General features: G+C 38.4%; 1 protein-coding gene across 3 annotated transcripts in view; it reads right to left on the bottom strand.

Moving 5' to 3' along the window:
* bves (blood vessel epicardial substance) overlaps positions 1–20,856 on the bottom strand; it is a 63,932-nt gene that overhangs the window by 25,457 nt on the left and 17,619 nt on the right. For all 3 annotated transcript variants that reach the window (XM_039747854.1, XM_039747853.1, XM_039747855.1), the window contains exons 2-4: positions 13,578–13,797; positions 2,833–2,957; positions 2,546–2,733 (exon numbers count right to left, since the gene is read on the bottom strand). In XM_039747854.1, coding sequence (XP_039603788.1) covers positions 2,546–2,733; positions 2,833–2,957; positions 13,578–13,785 — 521 coding nt within the window. In that variant the 5' untranslated portion in view covers positions 13,786–13,797. The remainder of the gene's footprint in view (positions 1–2,545; positions 2,734–2,832; positions 2,958–13,577; positions 13,798–20,856) is intronic.

Genomic DNA, 20,856 nt, shown 5'->3' with positions numbered 1-20,856 from the left:
TCTGGCCTTCTCTATACTTCTCAATCAACACCCTCAGAGCAAAGATCGCATCTGTGGTGCTCTTTCTTGGCATGAAAAAATACTGCTGCTCACTAACCATCACCTCACTTCTTAGCCTAGCTTCCACTACTCTTTCCCATAACTTCATGCTGTGGCTCATCAATTTTATTCCCCTGTAGTTACTGCAGTCCTGCACATCCCGCTTATTCGTAAATATCGGCACCAGTAAACTTCTCCACTCCTCAGGCATCCTCTCACTTTCCAAGATTCCGTTAAACAATCTGGTTAAAAACTCCACTGCCATCTCTCCTAAACACCTACATGCTTCCACAGGTATGTCATCTGGACCAATGGCTTTTCCATTTTTCATGCCATTTGTCCACCTTGCATAAAATTGTTTCAGAGTAAGTGAGGCAAAAAATAAATGTAACAAATCCAAAAACTTTAACATTTGAAGCAAATGATAGGTTTTGCTGAATGGACATTTAAATGATCTATTTATCTGTGCCGAACACAAAACTCAAGATTTTATGTCCTTAAAACAGTTTTGATGAGCTATACATCCCAGAAATGCATGCCAATCTGGTTCACTTAATTTCTCCAAAATAATATCAAGGCAAATTTTGATGGTCCCTAAAGTCTTATTGCCTACCACATTTAACTTATTCCATGTGTCTCTAGTTCTGTGTCTTAGAAATTTACCTATAACTAGTTTTTCCATGAAAAAAAAAAAAAGCTCATTATGAAAGATGGGATCTACCATACTAATCCACATCATAATTTTAAACATTTCACTCACTCAGTCTCTTAATCATGTTGCTTAAGCCAAAAAGACTAATCTCTTTCTGTGTTTCCTTCTGCAACACACAGTACATCACAGTCCTTTAATCTGCCTTAAAACATGGAGACCAAAGTTGAACACAGTACTTCAAATAAATCCCCATTTAGTGTGTCACATTCATCCATTATCCAACCTGCTATATCCTAACTACAGGGTCACGGGGGTCTGCAGCTTAATCATAAACTCTCTTGACTTGTACTCTACATGTTGATCTATTTAGCCTAATATCCTAATAGCAAGAATCCTTCCCTATTCTTCTTGCGACTGAGGACCACAGAAAAATCTTTATTTATAACCAGTGATGGCTGTTGTGTGTATGGTAACTGTTTTTAGTATGTCAGAATCTTCCATTGCAGTAAACAGGTACATTGAGGGTTGAGCAATATGGACTTACAATGATATAGTGGATTATTTTGACTCCAAAGATGATATACAATATATGAAATATGTTCTCAAAATATCATAAAGATTAAACAATAGCACTATATAGACATGTATAAATGTTTTCTAAACAGTGTCCAAAACTTTGAGTATTTTGTCACAATAATAATATGAAATATTAGCAAAGAAAAGTTTTTTTTTCTAAAACTTAATTTAATAGTTGAATAGTTTAGCTTCAAAAAAACAATTCAATTAACATGTTTTTACAATGTATTTATAAAGGTTAATGAAAAAATAATGTGCAATATGTTATTATTTTAATTAGGGGTGTCCTCGATAATAGCTTGTCTGTCCTGCAGATCACAGTTTGTGAGGTTCAAGGACTGTGTCTCCGATATGGGTGTGAACAATACTGGAGCACCACAGACTATAACAGCAGGTCATCTAACTTGTAGACATTCTCAGATGATTCTGCACTTATGGGGTGTATTAAGATGAAGTATAAGAGTCAGGTGAAGAACTTTGGAAGAAAGAATTGTCTCAACTTTACATCAGCAAAACCAAGGAAATGGTTATTTACTTTGTTCGCAACAAACAGCCTTAATGTCTGGTCACTATTCAGGGAGTGAATGTAGAGGTGGTCTACTCCTACAAGGACTTGGTGGTCCACATCAATTACAGTCTGAACTGGTTTCATAACAGAGAGGAACTATATAAGGAAGGGCAGAGCAGGCTCTTTTTTCTTAGGAGACTGTATTTCTTTAATGTGGATAATAATACATCCTTCACATGTTCTACAACTCTGACAGCCTGTGTAATTTTCTACACTTTGGTGTGTTGGGTCAGTAACATCACTGCAAGAAAGGCCCATCAGATCAGTTACGGGGTACACTCTGGTCCCCATGGAGCTAGTAGTGTAGGAGAGAATTTAAATAAATTCTTTCTGACACATTACACTGAGTACCTCTAGATAATGAACTATTCAGCAGAATTGTGTCAAGAAATGCTACTGGGGCTCCTTCAAGCTGATGTCTGGAGGTATGGGTAGCTGCTACTCCCTCTGATGGTCACAGTTTATTTATTTGTTTGTTTGTTACAAGTTAAATTTCCACTAATTTTGTTTTTTTTTTGTTTAAACACAAAGATGACAACAAGCAACCTGGAAACTCAGACCCAGTAAGAAATTCATGATAACCTGTAGCGACTTATAATCTTAACAAGTTCACACTGTTCTGGATTTGCCAGCTGATTCTTGAGAAGACATGAGAACCACAAGCACAGAAGATTAAGTAAGCAATTAAAAAAAAAATAATTCATGCATACTTCCCCTTCAGCAAGACACTCAGCCGATCATCAACTGAAGTTTTGTCCTCTGCAGCATACGCTTGGCCTTTTTTAAGTGTTTGGATGGCACAGAACTGCCCTGTGAGTCTTTGGAACAAGTCAGCAGGCACATGAAGAGGTTCAAACAATCTTTTGTAGACTGTTTTTAACTCCCGGTCAATTTTGATCTATAAAAATTAAAGTAAGTCATTGAATGTACAATGGGCTTAGAATCCAAGAGGGTAGTGCTTAAAAATCTCTCTACACATTAATGTAGTAACACTTACTGGCCTCCTCTTGTACACAAGGTATAAAAAGTGCAAGAAGTTGACAAGAAGAAAGACAGAGTTCCAAATGACGATATCTAAGGCACATCGATAGAGAGTAGCCCAGGCAACAAAGAGGGCACACCCTGTTGGAAACAATTAATAAAAATCACAGCAGGGCCACTTTCAACAAAAGAAGCCAGGGAAGCTCAGGATTTAAAGTACATAATTTGAAGCATCATACACTTTTTAAAGGTTAGTTTGCCTGAAAAGAAAAATAGATAGATATTTTAAAACCATATTGTCAATATTTCAAATATCTAAACTAATATGTGAACATAAAAAAACGAACTTACGTATACACACAACAAAATGGGTAGTGTTATAAGAACTCTTCTAGTGCTAAATTAACCCTTAGAACTACTTTTCCATATGTACAGTTTAAGGAGAAAAACATGCATACAAGTCAAAGATGGGAAAATGATTTTTTTCTTTCATGAAATTATGCAAATATATGTTTTGAGTTTTTTTTTTCTTGTTTTTATCATTTCATTTGAAGAAAAAAACATTGCATACAATCAAGGCAAACTTATACAACAAATGACTTCATTGTCAAATTAGAAAAAAAGATAAAAAAAAAATCAGAAAGTTACAGAAAAAAAGCTGGAATAAAAAGAGACAAAACCTAACAAAGCAGACTTCAACCTCTACCCGAGAGAAAGAGAGGTGAGCCAACAGCATGGGCTTAGAATTACGGAAGCGTATTAGGGCCACGGTGAAAAAAAAAAAAATACGGACACAGCGAAGAAAAAAAAAGTCTAAATGTCGAGATTAAAGTCGACGTGCTGACTTTATTCTCGACATTTACATCGAGATTAAAGTCGACGTGCTGACTTTATTCTCGACATTTACGTCGAGATTAAAGTCGACATGCTGACTTTATTCTCGACATTTACGTCGAGATTAAAGTCGACATGTTGACTTTATTCTCGACATTTCCACTTTATTCTCGCCATTTATGTCGAGATTAAAGTCGACATTTACACTTTATTCTATTGTTTATTTTGTCAGTAGAATGTCACAAACTAAACTTTAAGCATTAAGGGGTTCCCAGTTGTATGTTCTGTGTAGTGAACTTTATGGCAAGTGTGACGAGGCTCCAAAAAACTGGATATATAAATGGGTATCGCACAGGTTTAACTGGAATATCGTGTAAATGTTGGGTTCGTGATGTGGCGGTCGGAGACATGGACGCAGAATTCAATGGATGTTCTTCTGAGCGGGCTTTCTTTATTACATGCGCGCTGTCTCTATCTAGCGTACTAAACTTCCAGTTCCAATCCTTGTTTTTTCTTTCTGCACATAACCAATCACCACACGATAAACGTCTTTGTGAAATTAAAACAAGTTATAAACCTAGACCCCAGAGTTTTCAAAACTTTAAATGTACAGAACTTAAAATGTATTAAAGCATATGGGGGCACGGTGGCGTGGTGGTTGCACTGCTGCTTCGCAGCAGCAAGGGGGTCCCGGGTGTTCCCTGCCTTGAGTTTGCATGTTTTTCTGGTGGGTCTACTCGGCGTGTTTCAGTTTCCTTTCAAAGACATGTAGGATGTGGGGTTTTGTTATGTATTATTGACCCTGCTACTTTATATGTTGCACGTATTCACCCTGCGATGTGTTGGCGTCTCATTCAGTATTTACTCCTGCCTCGCACAGGATGCTTGCTGGGATGGGCGCAACCCTGAATGGATGGCATAATTAAGCATGTATAATGAAGATTTTTTTAATTTCTGAAAACTCCATCCCAGCAAGCACCGTGCCCCCACATGCTTTAATAATTTAAAGTTCTGAAAACTCCGAGGTCTAAGTTTATAACTTGTTTTAATTTCACAAAGACGTTTATGTTGTGGTGATTGGTTATGTGCAGAAAGAAAAAGCAAGGATAGAAACTGGAGGTTTAGTACGTCAGATAGAGACAGCACGCATGCAATAAAGAAAGCCCGCTCAGAAGAACATCCGTTTAATCCTGTGTTCATGTCTCCGACCCACCAAGCCCAATATTTACACAATATTTAAGTTAAACCTGTGCGATACCCATTCATATATCCAGTTTTTGGGACTTTGTACTACACTGAACATACAACTGGGGACCCCTTAATGCAAGGGAGCAGCTCTATAGCCACGCCACCGTGCCCCCCGCCACCCATGTTTAATACATGCTTTAGTGCATTTCATCGTGAAGAAGATATCAATTATTTCTCTTAGTATTCTGAATGTTCTTAGAGCAGGAACATCATGAAGTCAATGTGTGGCAATCGCTGTCTGCGCCTCTCAGTGCAAGAGGAAGTCAGTTGAAGAAGCGCATAGAGATTAAAAACTGGGTCGGGGAACACTTAATATAAAGCATTCAATGTGCTACATTAATTAATGAAGGGGTTTGAGAAAATCTAGTAAATTGAACATTCATTTAAAGATGAAGTTTAGTTTGTGACATTCTACTGACAAAATAAACAATAGAATAAAGTTTAAATGTCGACTTTAATCTCGACATAAATGGCGAGAATAAAGTGGAAATGTCGAGAATAAACTCAGCACGTCGACTTTAATCTCGACATTTAGTCTTTTTTTTTTTTCGCTGTGTCCGTATTTTTTTTTTCACCGTGGCCCTAATACGCTTCCGTATAGAATAGATCATTTAAAATTTTTTTTTTGATTTTTTCTAATTTCAAATAGTATAGAGCATCACTTCTAAAACATGAGGCCCAGTGAGGCTGGAGCTAGATTGCAATTCTTACAGGTTGGATCTTGTCTTGAATACATTTTGGACACTTTTAAATATGTGATTGATTAAATAATTTATGTTTATTTATTAAATGCTTTGCGCATAATGAGCAAGAGCGTATTCTGTGCATGGCTACCATCCACTCCTTTTCTGAGATATTAATTAAAAGATCCTTTTCCCACCATACCCTAGGATCTTTGAAAGGAAGAGACTTTGAGATGTTTTTATATATTGTTGAGATACTATTGGAATCTTTAAGACTGATCGGTATTTCTTCTTTTTCATTTAGCAAAATTACTGACTTGAAAGTGGAAAAAATGTGCTGGTGGGAAGTTAAATTTAAAGCATAATTGTTCATAAGATTATTATTATTAAGAAAAACATTATCTACAAACATTTCTCTAGGTGTTTTAATCCCAAATGTTTTCTCAAGATTAAATACTGTGTAGGTTTGAGAGGGTTGAAAAAGGTGATAGAAAAAGGAGCAATAGATAAAAGCTTCTCTGCCTTGAAGTCCATCCTGCACTGGTTCCATATTCTGAGTGAATAATGGACAATTAGATTATCAGTATATTGATAATAATTTGCATTTACTGGGGCACAAAGCGGGGCATACAAAGATGTACAGCAAGATTTTATTTCTATTGCAAACTGGGCTTGTGTATAATCATCAATTTGTGTCAATTTCCAGGTCTTTATAGCTCTTATATTTGCTGCCCAGCAATAAATTCACTTTTTGAATATGTGCACGTCTCAAATTTCAGATAACCAAAGCTATAATTGAGTCTATTTTCTTCATTCCAGACAACATCCAATCCAACTACCAGAGCACCAGATGGATACAAGGCCCCCTACATGGAGCTGTGACAATGTGTGTCAGCTCCACGCTACCTGTCGATCTCAGGAGCCTCTTGAACCTGACACTGTCAATAGTCATGACCAGGATTAGCTTGGCAGATTAGGACAAACACACACAAAGAAGGGGAAGATGTAAAAAGTGGTCTAGTGCTTTTATTAAAACAAAATCCTAACAAACAGTGTTTAAAAGTGCAGTGCAATGTATTCAATAAATAAATAATCCACTAAAACAAATTTCTGTGGAGATTAAAAACAATTCCATAAATAATTTGTTAAAACAAGGTTAAAACACGGCAGGAACCTGTCTTTAAAACCACTGAACCTTGGTGCCCCTTTAAAACTGACTTCTCCTTTTCTCATCCCTTTCCAGACCTTGCAGACCTAGGAGAAGTCCACCAGCAGACTCAGACAACCTTTAATCCTGGCCTGTGTCCCCGCTGCCAGTCTAACAGTGCCCACTGGGGAGCCACCAAGCCCTGCTCCTCTATGCTCCCACCACTGCCTTTCCTAGCTCAAGCCAAGAAAAGTGTGCTCTGTTATCTCACCACTGCCACTTCGTTGGCTCCTTCTGATGAGAGCACATTCGTGAGCATAATGGTCGCTCCTGCTACCTGATCGCTCAGCAGGAGCGATACCTCACCCCCCCCACACATGCTCCTCTCTGGGGCCCCATTCCCAACCATCTTTTTCCTGTCCTCACACTGTCTCTCTCTCACTCCTGCCTTTCTTCTTCCTTTATTTATCCTTTATTCTTTTTCTTGTTTTCCTTTCCTCCAATCTGCTTTTTTCTCTCTAGCACTTGTGTTTCCCTTTTAAAACAGGGATGTGACACAGCTGTGGCAATCAACAGCTTCCACGCCAATTTGGGTCAGGGTGATCCTGCATGTGTGCACGGAGTGCAGGGTTGACCGCTCCTGCATCGTGTATGGGAACTGCTCTTGCCACACTACCATTCCCCCACACAAAGACATGAGAGTGGTGATTATTTATTTAAAAATTACCCAACAGCTAAGGACATCACTTTGCCACAGGAGTGACATTGGAAGTACAGTAAAGTAGGCTAGATCAACATCAGTCCCTGGGCCCAACCACATTCCATATAGGTTTTTTAAGAATACCCCAGTGTGTACCTAAGGAAGCTAATGAAAGTGGCATGGAAAAAGCAAATCATACCAAAAGGCATGGTGAAGGGCAGGACAGATCCTGATTCCCAAGGATTAAAGCTCCTCAACCATTAACCAGTTCTGCCAAATCAGTCTCCTAAATGTGGAGGGAAAGATCTTCTTCAGTGTTGTGACTCAAAGATTTGATTTGCAGCAGTCTTGTAGAATAACAGCTTCATCAACACCTCAGTGTAGAAGACAGGGATAGGTGGTTTTTCAGAATGTTTGGAACAAGCTAACATCATTTGGCACCAGGTGCAGACAGTCAAAAAGGAAAATAAATATCTGTATATGGTTTTTCTAGATCTTGCCAATGCTTTTGGGTCAGTTCCGCATGAGATTCTATGGGCAGCAGACAACTTCTTTCATGTCTCAGAAGGCATAACAAAGCTGGTCAAAGCCTACTTCCAGGACATCTAGTTCTGAATCACAACATACTACAGTATCACCACCTTTCGGCAGCTTGAGAATGCATGGCAATGCAGCTCATCATTCGAGCATCAAGATGAGTAGGGAACGTCCGAAAAAGGGGCTATGTCTTCATCCAATCAAGGCATACATGGATGACATGAGAATAATTACAACAACAAAAGCATGCACCATCTGTTGGATAAACTCTAAGAAAACATCAAATAGGCATGAAAGGAGATGAAACCCAGCAAATCCTACAGTATCTTCATTGTCAAACACCGGCTCACCAATGTAAAGTTCTGCATAAATGACAAACCATAGGGGCTTTGTAGCCAGTTCCAGTACAAGGCTGTTGAAAGAAGGGGACATCAGAGGGCAGGCCCAGCAGAAGGAAATTAAGGAACTTGCAACTGTCACAAAAAGAAGCACTCACTGGCTGTGGTTAAAGCAAGATGCAAATGTATAGGCTGCCAAATGACCACTTACTAACCATGCAACACACATGCAGGTCTGATCAGGTTGTGGTAGGCCTGCCTCGGCTGAAGATGTCTCATGGTAAAGGCCAAAACACCCTATGAGGCTGGGGTTCACGTCTGATGATGTGTCATCCTGGTGCAAACAACACTAAGTGCTCGTCATCAATGTCATCCCAACAAAGAAGACATCTCCAACCCCACTAAAGGCAAGTGCTGTCCTGATTTCTTGGGGATTGTAGCTCCTACTCCTATTAAAAATACTAAATTGTTAATGGGTATAGGTATGCTCTGAAACAGAATAAGTAGCTTAGGAAGGATGTTCATCTTGACAATATTTATTCTCCCTGCTAATGTGAGATGAATGGTAGACCATCTGTTCACATCTTGTTTGATTTTTTCCATACTGATAGCAAATTAGGGTTGAAAAAGATCTTTATATTTACTTGTGAGGTTTACCCCTAGATATTTAAACTGTTTTGATAAAATAAATGGATAGATGTCCAGTCTAGTATTGTGTGCTAGAGAGTTCACTGGAAAAACTCACTGTTACTCAAATTGATTTTGAGACCTGATATCTTTTGAAATTCTTCTAGTGCATTAAGGACTACTGGTAAAGATGTTTGAGGGTGTGATATAATATAGTACCATATTATCTGTGTATACTGAAATTTTCTTTTCAAGTCCTTCTCTGATAATCTTTACCTCTAATTAATTTTGAAAGTAAATGTCCAATGGACCAGTGGCAATGAGCTTTCAGCATGTTTTAGCATCTATTAGCATGTTCTTTTTATAAATTATTAAAACTCTTTTCAAAATAAAGAGAGGCAATTCTGCTTTCCATTAGAAAAATGATTTGTTCTCAAATGATCCACAAAGTATCACTGTAATAAAAATGCTATTCAGAACAGAAACCAACAAGCACTTCTTTCAACATTTTGGTAAAAACTGCCAAGTCAGGCAGAAAGAGACTCTCTCATCACTTACAAATGTACCAGATGAGATGCTGAGAAACCTTGGTTATTAGCGAAAAAACATGTCATATCAACAGAAGGGTCTTCTGATATTTATATTTATGTTCTCAATTTCTAAGCCAGTGTCACTGCATGAACCAGAAGTAAGCATTCAAAAATGTTAATACAGACCCTGCAACTCTTGCCACTGCAGCCAAAAGGTGGTGCCAGCCATCACTTATTTATTACTCAATAGAAGTGGACCACAAGGCAGCAGTTAAGCCCATTGTATTTAAACATAATGAATAAATATATCTGCTTCAGCCATCTGCCCCATCATTTTCAGAATGTATGCATCCTACAAACGGAAGCTAAAGCGTATCCAATAGCAAAGAAGATGAAGCATCAGTAAAGATTTATTTTATGCATGTAATTTAATAGTGCTATGTAATCCATCATAAAGGGCTTTACAAAGAGAGGTTTGGAACACTCCATGGCTGCAACAACGAATAAAAATAATGAATGCATGTTTCACTGAGGTACTGAAGCTTAAGAAAGGCTGTATTACAATAATGTATGCTAAATAGTGTAGTAGATAAAAAAAAAAAAAAAATAAAACAAGCTTGGCCACAAAAGGGTGGGGAGTGCTTATCTGAAGGAAAGTCATTAAAAATAAAGTTTTAGATTATTTTGGCATTAAGTTGTTTGCCAAATCCAATGAACACCCAGGATGACATCTCAGAGGAGCATGTCAAGTCAAGTTGGGGAGCATGCACTGGTACAGTGCGTTGCCGCACCCACTACATGGCAAAACAGCTCGGGATCCCGGTTGGGAACCCCCCAGGCAGACACGCGGTCCAGTCCTACCCTCCAGAAATGACCCTTTATCTGCCACAGTCAGGTGTTACGTGGGTGACTCCTTGGCCTGGTCCAGCCACTTGGGTCTCCAACGAGGATCTTATGAGCCAGATCACCCTCTGGGAAATGTGCCACATTGCCGTAACTGATGCCCCCTCACAATGCAGGTAATGTGCCTCATTTGGGACTCCATGAGCAACCGCTCATTCAACACAAAGTCAAACCAACGGCAACCAAGGATTTTCCAGAGAGACACAGTACCAAAGGAGTCCAGTCTTCGTCTCAGGTCACTGGATAGCGTCCATGTCTCGCAACCATATAGCAAGACAGGAAGCACCAGGACTCTAAAGACTTGGACGTTCGTCCTTTTGTATAGATATCGGGTGCGCCACACACCCCTTTCCAGTGGCTTAATGACCTCCCATGCTCTCCCAATCCATCTACTGACTTCACAGAAAGAGTCACCAGAGACATGAATGTTACTGCCAAGGTAAGTAAACCTCTCAACAAGGTCATCACACTATCCGCAAACAGACACACTGCTGATGGCTGTGCCCAAGAGGTCATTAAAGGCCTGGATCTTGGTTTTTATCCAGGACACCCACAAGCCCAGACACTCAGACTCCTCACTCAGCCTCTCGAGCGCCCTGATCAGAGCCTCCACTGACTCTGGGAAGAACACAGGATTGTCAGCAAAGTCAAGATCCATGAATCTTTCTTCACCAACAGATGCCCCACGGCCGCTGGACCCCACGACCTTGTCCAACACCCAGTCCATACAAGTATTGAACAGAGTAGGAGCAAAAACACAACCCTGACGAACCCCAGAATCAACTGGGAAAAACGCAGAGGTCCTGCCTCCACTCTGCACAGCACTCACAGTACCAGTGTACAGGCTGGCCATGATATCCAGCAACCTCGAGGGGTTCCCGCTAACACTCAGGATGTCCCACAGGGCAGCTTGATCAACTGAGTCGAACGCTTTGCGAAAATCGACAAAGGCTGCAAAGAAACTCGGTCTGGTTTTACGCCTAAGAAGTCAGTGGTGCCACTGGGCAAAAACTGTGAAGTGTTATTTTACTTTGATATCTGTCACTGTATATAATCAAGAATGACATTTTCAAATGAGAGTTAACATGTAACTTGCCATTTCAATGCTGTAGGACATATTTCTGAAAAATTCAAAAGGTGACAGGGTATGCTGATAAAAGAATTTGGTTGCTTAAACAACTGCTTTATGTCGACTACTACACCTGCAAATTGGCTCATTTCAGTTAACAGTAGAGAACAGCGTGTTATTTCCCAGCCTGCTCAAGAACAGTTGACTGTCCTGTTAAAGGTAAAAGAGAAAAAATCTGATTGGCTGTAATATCTGTCCTCTGGTGACTGCTTTGCAAATTCAGAGGTCATTGTGAGGTTATCATTCTATTAAGCTAAAATTCTTTAAGTAGCATGCAATCGGTAAGACCATGACTCCAACTCCCTGCATACAAAAGTCAAGAAATAATTTAACTTTCCCTGCATGTTGCTCTGTTATTTTAATCTGTGGCTGATTAATAAAAAAAGTTATTTAAAACTTTTGTTTACTATTAAGTACAGGTTGTGCCCAATTCAGTAAATTTGGCTGTTAAATCAACATAGTTAATACCTATAACAATCCTTTTCCAGGTGGGCTTTACTAAGTAATGATGGATGCCACTTATGAGGAACTGCTCATGGCAATGCTCCCACTTTTCTCTCTCATGTCAGTTTCCCTTAGAGGTGGGGTGGAAACATTGGTTGCTGGAATCAGAGCCTACAATTCTGTCATTTATGTAAAGAAGATCTCGGTCAGACACCGGCAGATTTGACCACTCAGTTTGTGATGCAGCTTTTCCTGCACTGTGGCCCAATATCTTTAGCCCAGCTACGCATGCAGCTGGCTACAATGGGTCAATTACTTGCGTGGCAGGATCTGAATAACTTGAAATGGAGCAATGCAATGTGGTCTTGTTCAAGTGTTCAATCCTGTTTGCTTGCAGTCTCAGGTTTTCATAGAAAGTTTAATTTATATTCAGCTTTGCTTCTTTAAAGACTGTATGTTGTCCATGTTTACCAGTTAATTTTAAGTATATATTTGGGATTGTTTGGGAAAAGCATAAAAGTTTCATCATTTCTCTTTTTGAGCAAAATTTGTCCCTATGATACCATTATTTCAGTTTTTGAATGTTTAATCAGAAAAAGCATTATTCCAATATTTTAGAAAATACTTCTAAAAGTGAATATCTAAAAATATTAATCACAATTAGAGATCATTGAATAAAAAAAGTTAGCTTTTTTATTTCTGAATTATCTTATTTTGGAAATAATTGCTTTTATAATCTGTCAAAAATTATTATAGTATTTTGTCATTTAAGGTGAAAATGACATCCCAGGTTATTAGGTTGGCATTAATTTAGCACAAACTCTTTCTGGGGTGGAGCAGGGATTTCAATTTGTGACATCTTACCAACAGTAATTCCACTAATGCACTTTCAAGTAAGCAGATGTAGACATGACATTTAACCAGTCAGTAATATGACCATGAATTTATAAATGTAATTTTTACAGAGCAGCATCTACAGACATACATTGCCTGATATTCTGCCACTTATAGTGGATTTCTTTCCATGCAGCAATCAATGAAGTATGTGCCACGTGGTGAGAAATTACACCTCCAATAGACAGCACATTTTACCCTTGAGCTAAATTTTAGATTTTCATTTTCAAAGATTTTGACAGTACTACGGTTTAAAGAAGAAGGAAAAGAAGAACAAAGCTCTACAAAACAAAAATGGAACCAACAGTGAAAGATACAATCCTTGGAATTTAAACCTGACAATTTACCTAAAGTTGGTTAAAGTTGAGCTGAAATTGTGGCACATCCACAGAAAACATAAATGCTGATACATACCTTTGTCCAATAGATTTTGTAATTTTTCAGATAAATAAGTGCAATGCAAATCAAGTGAAAGTCAGTTAAGTAAAGTGAAGAAACATTTTCACTGTATGATATCAAACAAAAGTAACTAACTGTGTAACAAGAAAATGCAATATTAACCATCTATTAATAAGTAAATTATTACAAGTTCTAATAATCAAGTCATGCTATTTAAAATCAGAAAAATATGCACATGTGCCTATGAAAATCAAACACAAATAAGACTATAGCTTAGCAAAATCTTGCTCCATAGTACAGTATTGTTGTCATTTAATTTACATTTACTACAAAACTAAGGCTTCTTACCAATCATCAGCAAAGTACGTAGAAAGATCATATGAAAATTTAATGTTGTAGGGATTACGAGGCCAACAGCAAAGCACACATTGGCAAGATGAAAGACCAAATGGTGGACTTCTTTCCAGTTTTCACACGCAACCCCACTGTGATCTTGTGCAATGCTTGGAGTGAAAGTAGGCAGGGAGACATTGGCCATGTCTGTAGATGCTGTCATTCTGGAATGAATCTGAAAAACACCAGAAGAGTAGCAGAAAATCAATCAACACATTTGCCTTGATATACTGTACAGGAATAAGAGGCAACTCAAGCTAACTTAACTAAAATATACTTTAATTAAAATGTCTTAAGTGTTTTTCAGAAAAACTATATGCATCTGCTACAAATTCCTGTTTTGCATTATATTGATCTAAGTAGAAGTTATCTCAACAATTTAACATTCATTAGAAATGCAACAGTAGGTTACTGGAGAGTAAGTAGGGTATGATGAAAGGGTCAAAAGTTGATAGTTTGAGTTCATAGTAGAGTGTTTGGCAGTAGTTCAGAACCAGCATAAAAGGTCTTAGTGTAGGCAAAGGATCAAAACTCCAAGTACTTCGTATGAAGCCTTGGAGTATTACTAGATGATAACTTATCCTAAATGGAAATGCTTAATATCTTTCTGGGTTGGTAGCTATTCACAGTTCCAGGAAATGTACCTGAGGAAGTAGAATGCTAATGTTCAAACACAACAGTAGAGGATATCCAGATTAAGAAGCATGTCAGACAAAAATTAAACATGACTGATACTGTTTCCAGGAAACTGAAGCTGAAAATAGAGGGTAGTAGCTGCAAGAGTCACACTAGCCAAAATCTACATTATGTTTTACTTTATATCTTTAATGGTTATCCCATGTAAAACACTCAAAATTCTCCCCGACAACTCGAGAAACAAGAAGTTGACAATCATGTTCTTGCCATTTTTTGGATTCACTTGTTATCTTAATAACTTCTTCTAAAATATTCCATAGCAAGTTAATAAAAAAGTCACATTAGTTTTTTTTTTTCCAATACTTCAGTATGGTTCCCTCAACATCATTCCTTGTTTTTCATTTTTACAGAACCAGCAGTAGACTCATGTGTTCCACTATGCCTCATTTAACATTGTAATTTTTTCCACCCATGCTGAAAAGGAAATTTCCTTCAATGTTTTGGATGAAACCCCGAGTTCGCTTCCCAGGTCCTCCCAGCGTGGAGTTTGCATGTTCTCCCCGTGTCTGTGTGGGTTCCCTCCAGGTGCTCCAGTTTCCTCCCACAGTCCAAAGACATGCAGGTTAGGTGCATTGGCGATTCTAAATTGTCCCTAGTGTGTGCTTGGTGGGTGTGTATGTGTGTGTCCTGTGGTGGGCTGATGCCCTGCCTGGGGTTTGTTTCCTGCCTTGTGCCCTGTGTTGGCTGGGATTGGCTCCAGCAGACGCCTGTGACCCGGTAGTTGGGATATAGCGGGTTGGATCATGGCTGGATGGTTTGGATGAAATAGTTGAAAAGAAATGGAATAATTTCTTTATTTGGGGCTGTGCTTGCCAAAACTATTCAAAATAGTAGATTCTGTAAATGACTGGCACCCAACCAAATTAATCTGAATTTAATGTGCTTGAAAGAAAATGAAAGTAGCACTTCATCCACGGTTGGTTTCCACTTTGTACCCATGTTGCTGGCATTACCTTTGGCCCTAGTGACCCTAAATCAGTTCATGAGACCACAAAAATGTATGAACTTTATTTGTTTGATGGTTTAAATGAAAATGTTCATATATGCTTTTTTATTTTCTAAAAAGTGTTATTTACTAGTGTAGCACTATATATTCAGTAAATGCTAGAAAAAAGTCTTAAAACCACATTTTTGCTGTAGGCTGTAGAATTGATTGCTAAGTATGCTTAACAGCTTCAGTGAATATCTTTGCTGTTAAATTTACTGTAGTTCTATTAAAATGACAAAAGACAATAAAATTAAATTAGTCCAGATTTAAATGCTAGCTATTTTAGAGAAAATAAAATGCCAAGATAGTGCAGTAATAGTTACAAGGCTGAAATACAGTACAGGCCAAAAGTTTGGACACACCTCCTCATTCAATGTGTTTTCTTTATTTTCATGACCATTTACATTGGTAGATTCTCACTGAAGGCATCAAAACTATGAATGAACACATGTGGAGTTATGTACTTAACAAAAAAAGGTGAAATAACTGAAAACATGTTTTATATTCTAGTTTCTTCAATATAGCCACCCTTTGCTCTGATTACTGCTTTGCACACTTTTGGCATTCTCTCGATGAGCTTCAACAGGTAGTCACCTGAAATGGTTTTCACTTCACAGGTGTGCCTTATCAGGGTTATTTAGTGGAATTTCTTGCTTTATCAATGCAGGGCTCTAGACTAACTTTTTGCACTGGTTGCACTGGTGCGCCTAACTTTTTTTCTTAGGTGCACCAGCACAAAAGTTAGGTGCATTAAAATTTTCAACCGCATCACATTTTTATTTATTTATTTATTTAATTTTTTTTTTTTTATCGCTCTTCATATAGGCAATATTGACTTGTAAATGATTAACTAACAATCTGGTCAATATAAAGTTCTTTATTTGAAGGCAAGCACAATTCTACAAGAAAGGTAACTTACTGAAAAAGTGTTGGTGCTTAAAGTGCTTTACTGAGCTGAAATTTAAACTTAAAAAATCTCAAGATAAATTAACTAAAAAGAAAATCTAAATTAAGCATTTTAAGGGCTTCAAACTGAACATCTCATGGCTCAATGTCTTATGGACTATCCTCCATTGCAGTCACATGCCCCTCGGATGATCTTCTTGATCTTTGGCCTTGACTAAACCAGCTGGCCACATTCTCTGTAGCATCAAAATCTTCCAGACTTGAGCATGAGCATGCTCGACCTCAATGTGTCCAATAAGTATATTCACCGGTCTTCCTCTCCGCAAGATACGACCGTACACAATGATGCATTCCTTTGTGGCGATATCTGTGTCTCCGTCGATCAGGAATGCCATGTACGCACTGTTCGCAATTTGCACAGACGTCTTTTTTTTCAACGTGTAAGAGCAGGTGCTAAGCATCCGCTACTCTCCTTACCAGAATTCGGCGTCGGTTCTTCTTGTCTTGCGGGCGACCTCGGTAGCGTAGCCGACTGAGTCTTCGATGTGTGGAAAGGCACAAATAGATGGTCACCCCAGTTTTGTGGACTATTTGCCAGTTATATTTATTTCTTTAAGAACACAACTGTGGACATACCGCACTGAGCTACACAAAAACCACTTCTATGTTTTTTTTTCTTTATCTCTCTACTCCACCCACCAAATTTCTCCTCCCTTAAACAATCTATCAATTAACTTTATTGAAATTTCCTGATATGAACTCCTGCTTACAAACGTATCTGCGATGACTCCTATAAATTGGGCGCACGCGACATCATTGCTATACGTCGGGTTTACGTTCAAGCCATTTTTCTTCATAAGAATTATTTCGGACTTGAATTTAGTGAAGGGAAGTTCTTCTTTTGCAATATTGTAGGCAACGTTAAACTTAATTATCATCTCGGCCTCGTCTGATGATCTGTTTGCTGCTGCCTGCCGCTGAATTTATCGCGGCATTTAATGTGTTTTATAGATGCATTGTGCTTTTTCAGCGTTTCAATTCTAAATGTATTAGAACCAGTCACAAATGCACTACTGCCGGTCATGGTCTTCCCACACTCTTTGCAGTAAATACAGTGCATTATATTATCAGCTTTACTGTATCTTAGCCAGGGAAACTGGTCAAGCCACTCTTTTCGAAATGTATACACTTTACCCCTTTTAATTTCAGTGGGCTCGGACTCGATCGTATGTAGCTCATTATCTAATGCCGTCTCCGGACCAGGGCTTGCTATAACTTGGGAGGTTGATGGCTCCGTGTCAGAGCATTGGTTATGATTTTCGGATGGATCAGGCCCTAACTTAACATTCTTAACGAAAAAGCTGTCAATCGTTCTTTTCATCTTCTCTCATAATCCGCGGCTACATCCACTGTTTACCTGATGGGCTACTCACCTCTCTCTATCTGACTGCATCACATGCATTTTCAAACGTACACACACGTACAGGAATACCTGGACCACGGCCAATCAGAGGGGGGGACGGGATCCGCCCTTCACTATCTCTGATTGGTTTAGACCACGATATGGGCCTAATGTGTGTCTGTTGTTGAACAACAGGGAGACTTTAAGAGTCACGGAGTTTCGTTTTTTTTCCCCCCTCGAACGGCTGGTCGCACCGGTGCAACCTTTGATTTTTTTTAGTCGCACCATTGAGAAATTAGGTCGCACGTGCGACCAAATTGGTCGCACTCTAGAGCCCTGCAATGGGGTTGGGACCAGCAGTTGTGTTGTGCAGAAGTTAGTTTAGTTGGACGGTTATTTATTTTTCAACAGGACAATGACCCCAAACACACCTCCAGGCTGTGTAAGGGCTATTTGACCAAGAAGGAGAGTGATGGAGTGCTGTAAATGGTCATGAAAATAAAGAAAATGCATTGAATGAGGAGGTGTGTCCAAACCTTTGGCCTGTACTGTATGTGAATCAAAATTATATTAGAAGAATGGTATTAGAAGATAAAACAATGATCCTCTTTCTGAAAGTCACATTTTTTCATACAGGTTGACTGAAAGCAAAGTATAAAACAACTCAGAAAGGAACACCTGTCCACAATAGGGACACTCATTCACTCAGGCACGGACATTTATCAGTAAATCTAACTGCATACTTTTGGGTTATGGAAGAAAACTCAGGTGAATTTCAGAAGGATGTAAACTCCAGAAAAAAGGCAATCTAGCCGGGAACAGCACTGAAATTACAGCATTTCCTGTCATGACAATATTCAGCCAAGTTTTAAAAAAATAGGATCAGCAAAAACTTTTATGAGAAAACATTATGTAAATTGTAATGCAGATGAATATATATTGCTAATTTGTTGTACTTGTTCGACTCAATACAAATTTAATTACAAAAAAGAGGATTTTAATTGTGAAGTTTGCTCCAGTCCCTCTACAACAGCAATTTTGCCATCAGATATGCATGAGAGTTAAAGCATCTGGCAAATCAGTCAGCATCCCTTAAATATTTAAATCACACGAGCCGGGTTTACTTATAAACATATTGTGAAAAATACAAAAGGGCAAAAGCTCCATGTTACAGTGCACCTCATCTTGTATCATAATCCTCTTACATTTCAGTGCCATTGACCTTGGGCTACTGTAATTCTACCACAAGCTGATCAACCACAAATTCTCGTCAAACCTCTGTATACAGCTTTAAATCAACAACTTTTGGTATTCCGATACCAACATCAGAATCAAAGATAAACACTAACACGAGAAGAAAGTGGTTTTAAATTTAGCCATTAAAAAATAAATATGATCATAATAGTAAGTTGAAAAAATTGAGAGCAAATCTAATCCCTGGGGGGTGGCAGTCACCTCTTAATCTCTGTTTACTTAAAATGAATTATTTAATTCCTTCTTTCTTTCATGAATCAATATAGTAGTTCATCTCAGATCCTTCTCTAATTCTGTTATGTCTTTTTTGTAACATTATCTATGTTAATCTTCCTTTGGTCTTGAACTCATACAGGACTGTTACATGTAACCATGCATCCTATAAGCATTTTTACTGTAGTCACTTAGAAATGTTCTCTTTGAGAACTGCATTGTATTCAGCAAGACCCATTTTTTTCTTAAAGATGTGCCTTATAATCCCAGAAATTCTAAACTGCTTCTTAAGCATACAGTTTTACTTGCACTTACATTACACTTTATCTTCCATGTATTCCTCTCAGATTTATATTTTTCCCAGATCCACCTATAACTGTCTTTCTGTTTGTAACATAACTATCAATCCATCCAGCTGTGTGTCATCAACAAATGTACACAATTTATTAGCTATGTACATATTTATCCAGATTAGTCATATGAATTAAAAAGAGCAACAGTCCCAATAGGAGTAAAATTCAGCACATGATGCTGTTTTCTTCACATAAATCAATCCTGAACCCTTCTGCACCAGGTCCCCTCCCTTGTGGTTTGATGATAAGCTAGTCATTAGGTAGTGCACCAGAACCCTTTTGAACATCAGATACATAATATCACACTCTCCACTGCTCTCGGATGCTTTTCCTGTTTGCTCATAAATCTCCACCATTTAATCTCACGCTGGTCATCTGTTAATAAACCTCTACTGGTGAGTTGTAGTTCTGTGTTCTCTTTTATAATTGTTTCTTCCAGTATAAAGCCAAACATGGATGTACATGAAAAACATACTGTCAACAAAAGTTTCTGTCAGAAAATATGAAAATTAGTAAAATGATCTGAGGACTTTAATTTCCAGCAGTCAGCAGAACTGAGCAGGGTCCAACTAGAGCAGGGGTGTCGAACTCCAGTCCTGGAGGGCTGCAGTGGCTGCAGGTTTTCATTCTAACCATCTTCTTAATTAGTGACCAGTTTTTGATGCTAATTAACTTCTTTAGCCTTAGCTTTAATTAGCTTGACTCAGGCCTCTTAGTTGTTTTTTCCTTAATTAGCAGCCAGACAGTAATGAGACATAAAACAAGCTGGACAATACCAGCTCACCTGTACCCATCAAACAAAATCTGAAAATAAAGATGAAGGTCTCAGTAAGGTTGATCCCTCAGGTTACCAAAACATTTTAGGAGTTCTTACAAAAAAACAGAATATCAACAGTTTTGAAAATGTCTGCTGTGGCAAAAACAGAGCAGCAGCAAGCCATGGAATTGAATAACGGGTTTAATTAACAGCAAGAATCAGCTTCTCATTAAGGAACTGGTTGGAGTTTGAAGCCCCAATTTAGCTGATCATTTATTGGCCCGTTGCATGTCTCATTTCTGTTTGGCTATCATTTAATGAAGAAAAGAATCAATTCAGAAGACATATCCCTTAAAAACAGGGTTATTAAAATAGACAGAAAAAAAGTTAATTAGCAGTAAAAAATGAAAACTGATTAGGAAAAGGGTTAGAAAGAAAACCTGCACCCACTGTGGCCCTGCAGGTCTGGAGTTTGACACCCGTGAACTAGAGGAAGACTTGATTGGCATGGACATTAAAGGCAGTTGGCATTCAGAGGAAAAGAATCAGTGGAGCTGCAGTAGCTTTTCGCCTACAGCGTCTAAGCATGTATACGTCACAAAAAACTTCTGTTCTTGTGTGATGCTGGTCAAAAAAAGTCAAGATAATGTAACATTTGTTTGCAG

This window comes from Polypterus senegalus, chromosome 3 (genome assembly GCF_016835505.1).
Source record: "Polypterus senegalus isolate Bchr_013 chromosome 3, ASM1683550v1, whole genome shotgun sequence".
NCBI classification, from domain to species: domain Eukaryota; kingdom Metazoa; phylum Chordata; class Cladistia; order Polypteriformes; family Polypteridae; genus Polypterus; species Polypterus senegalus.
Note: the sequence above shows the minus strand (reverse complement) of the source record. Positions and strands in the feature narration are given on the sequence as shown.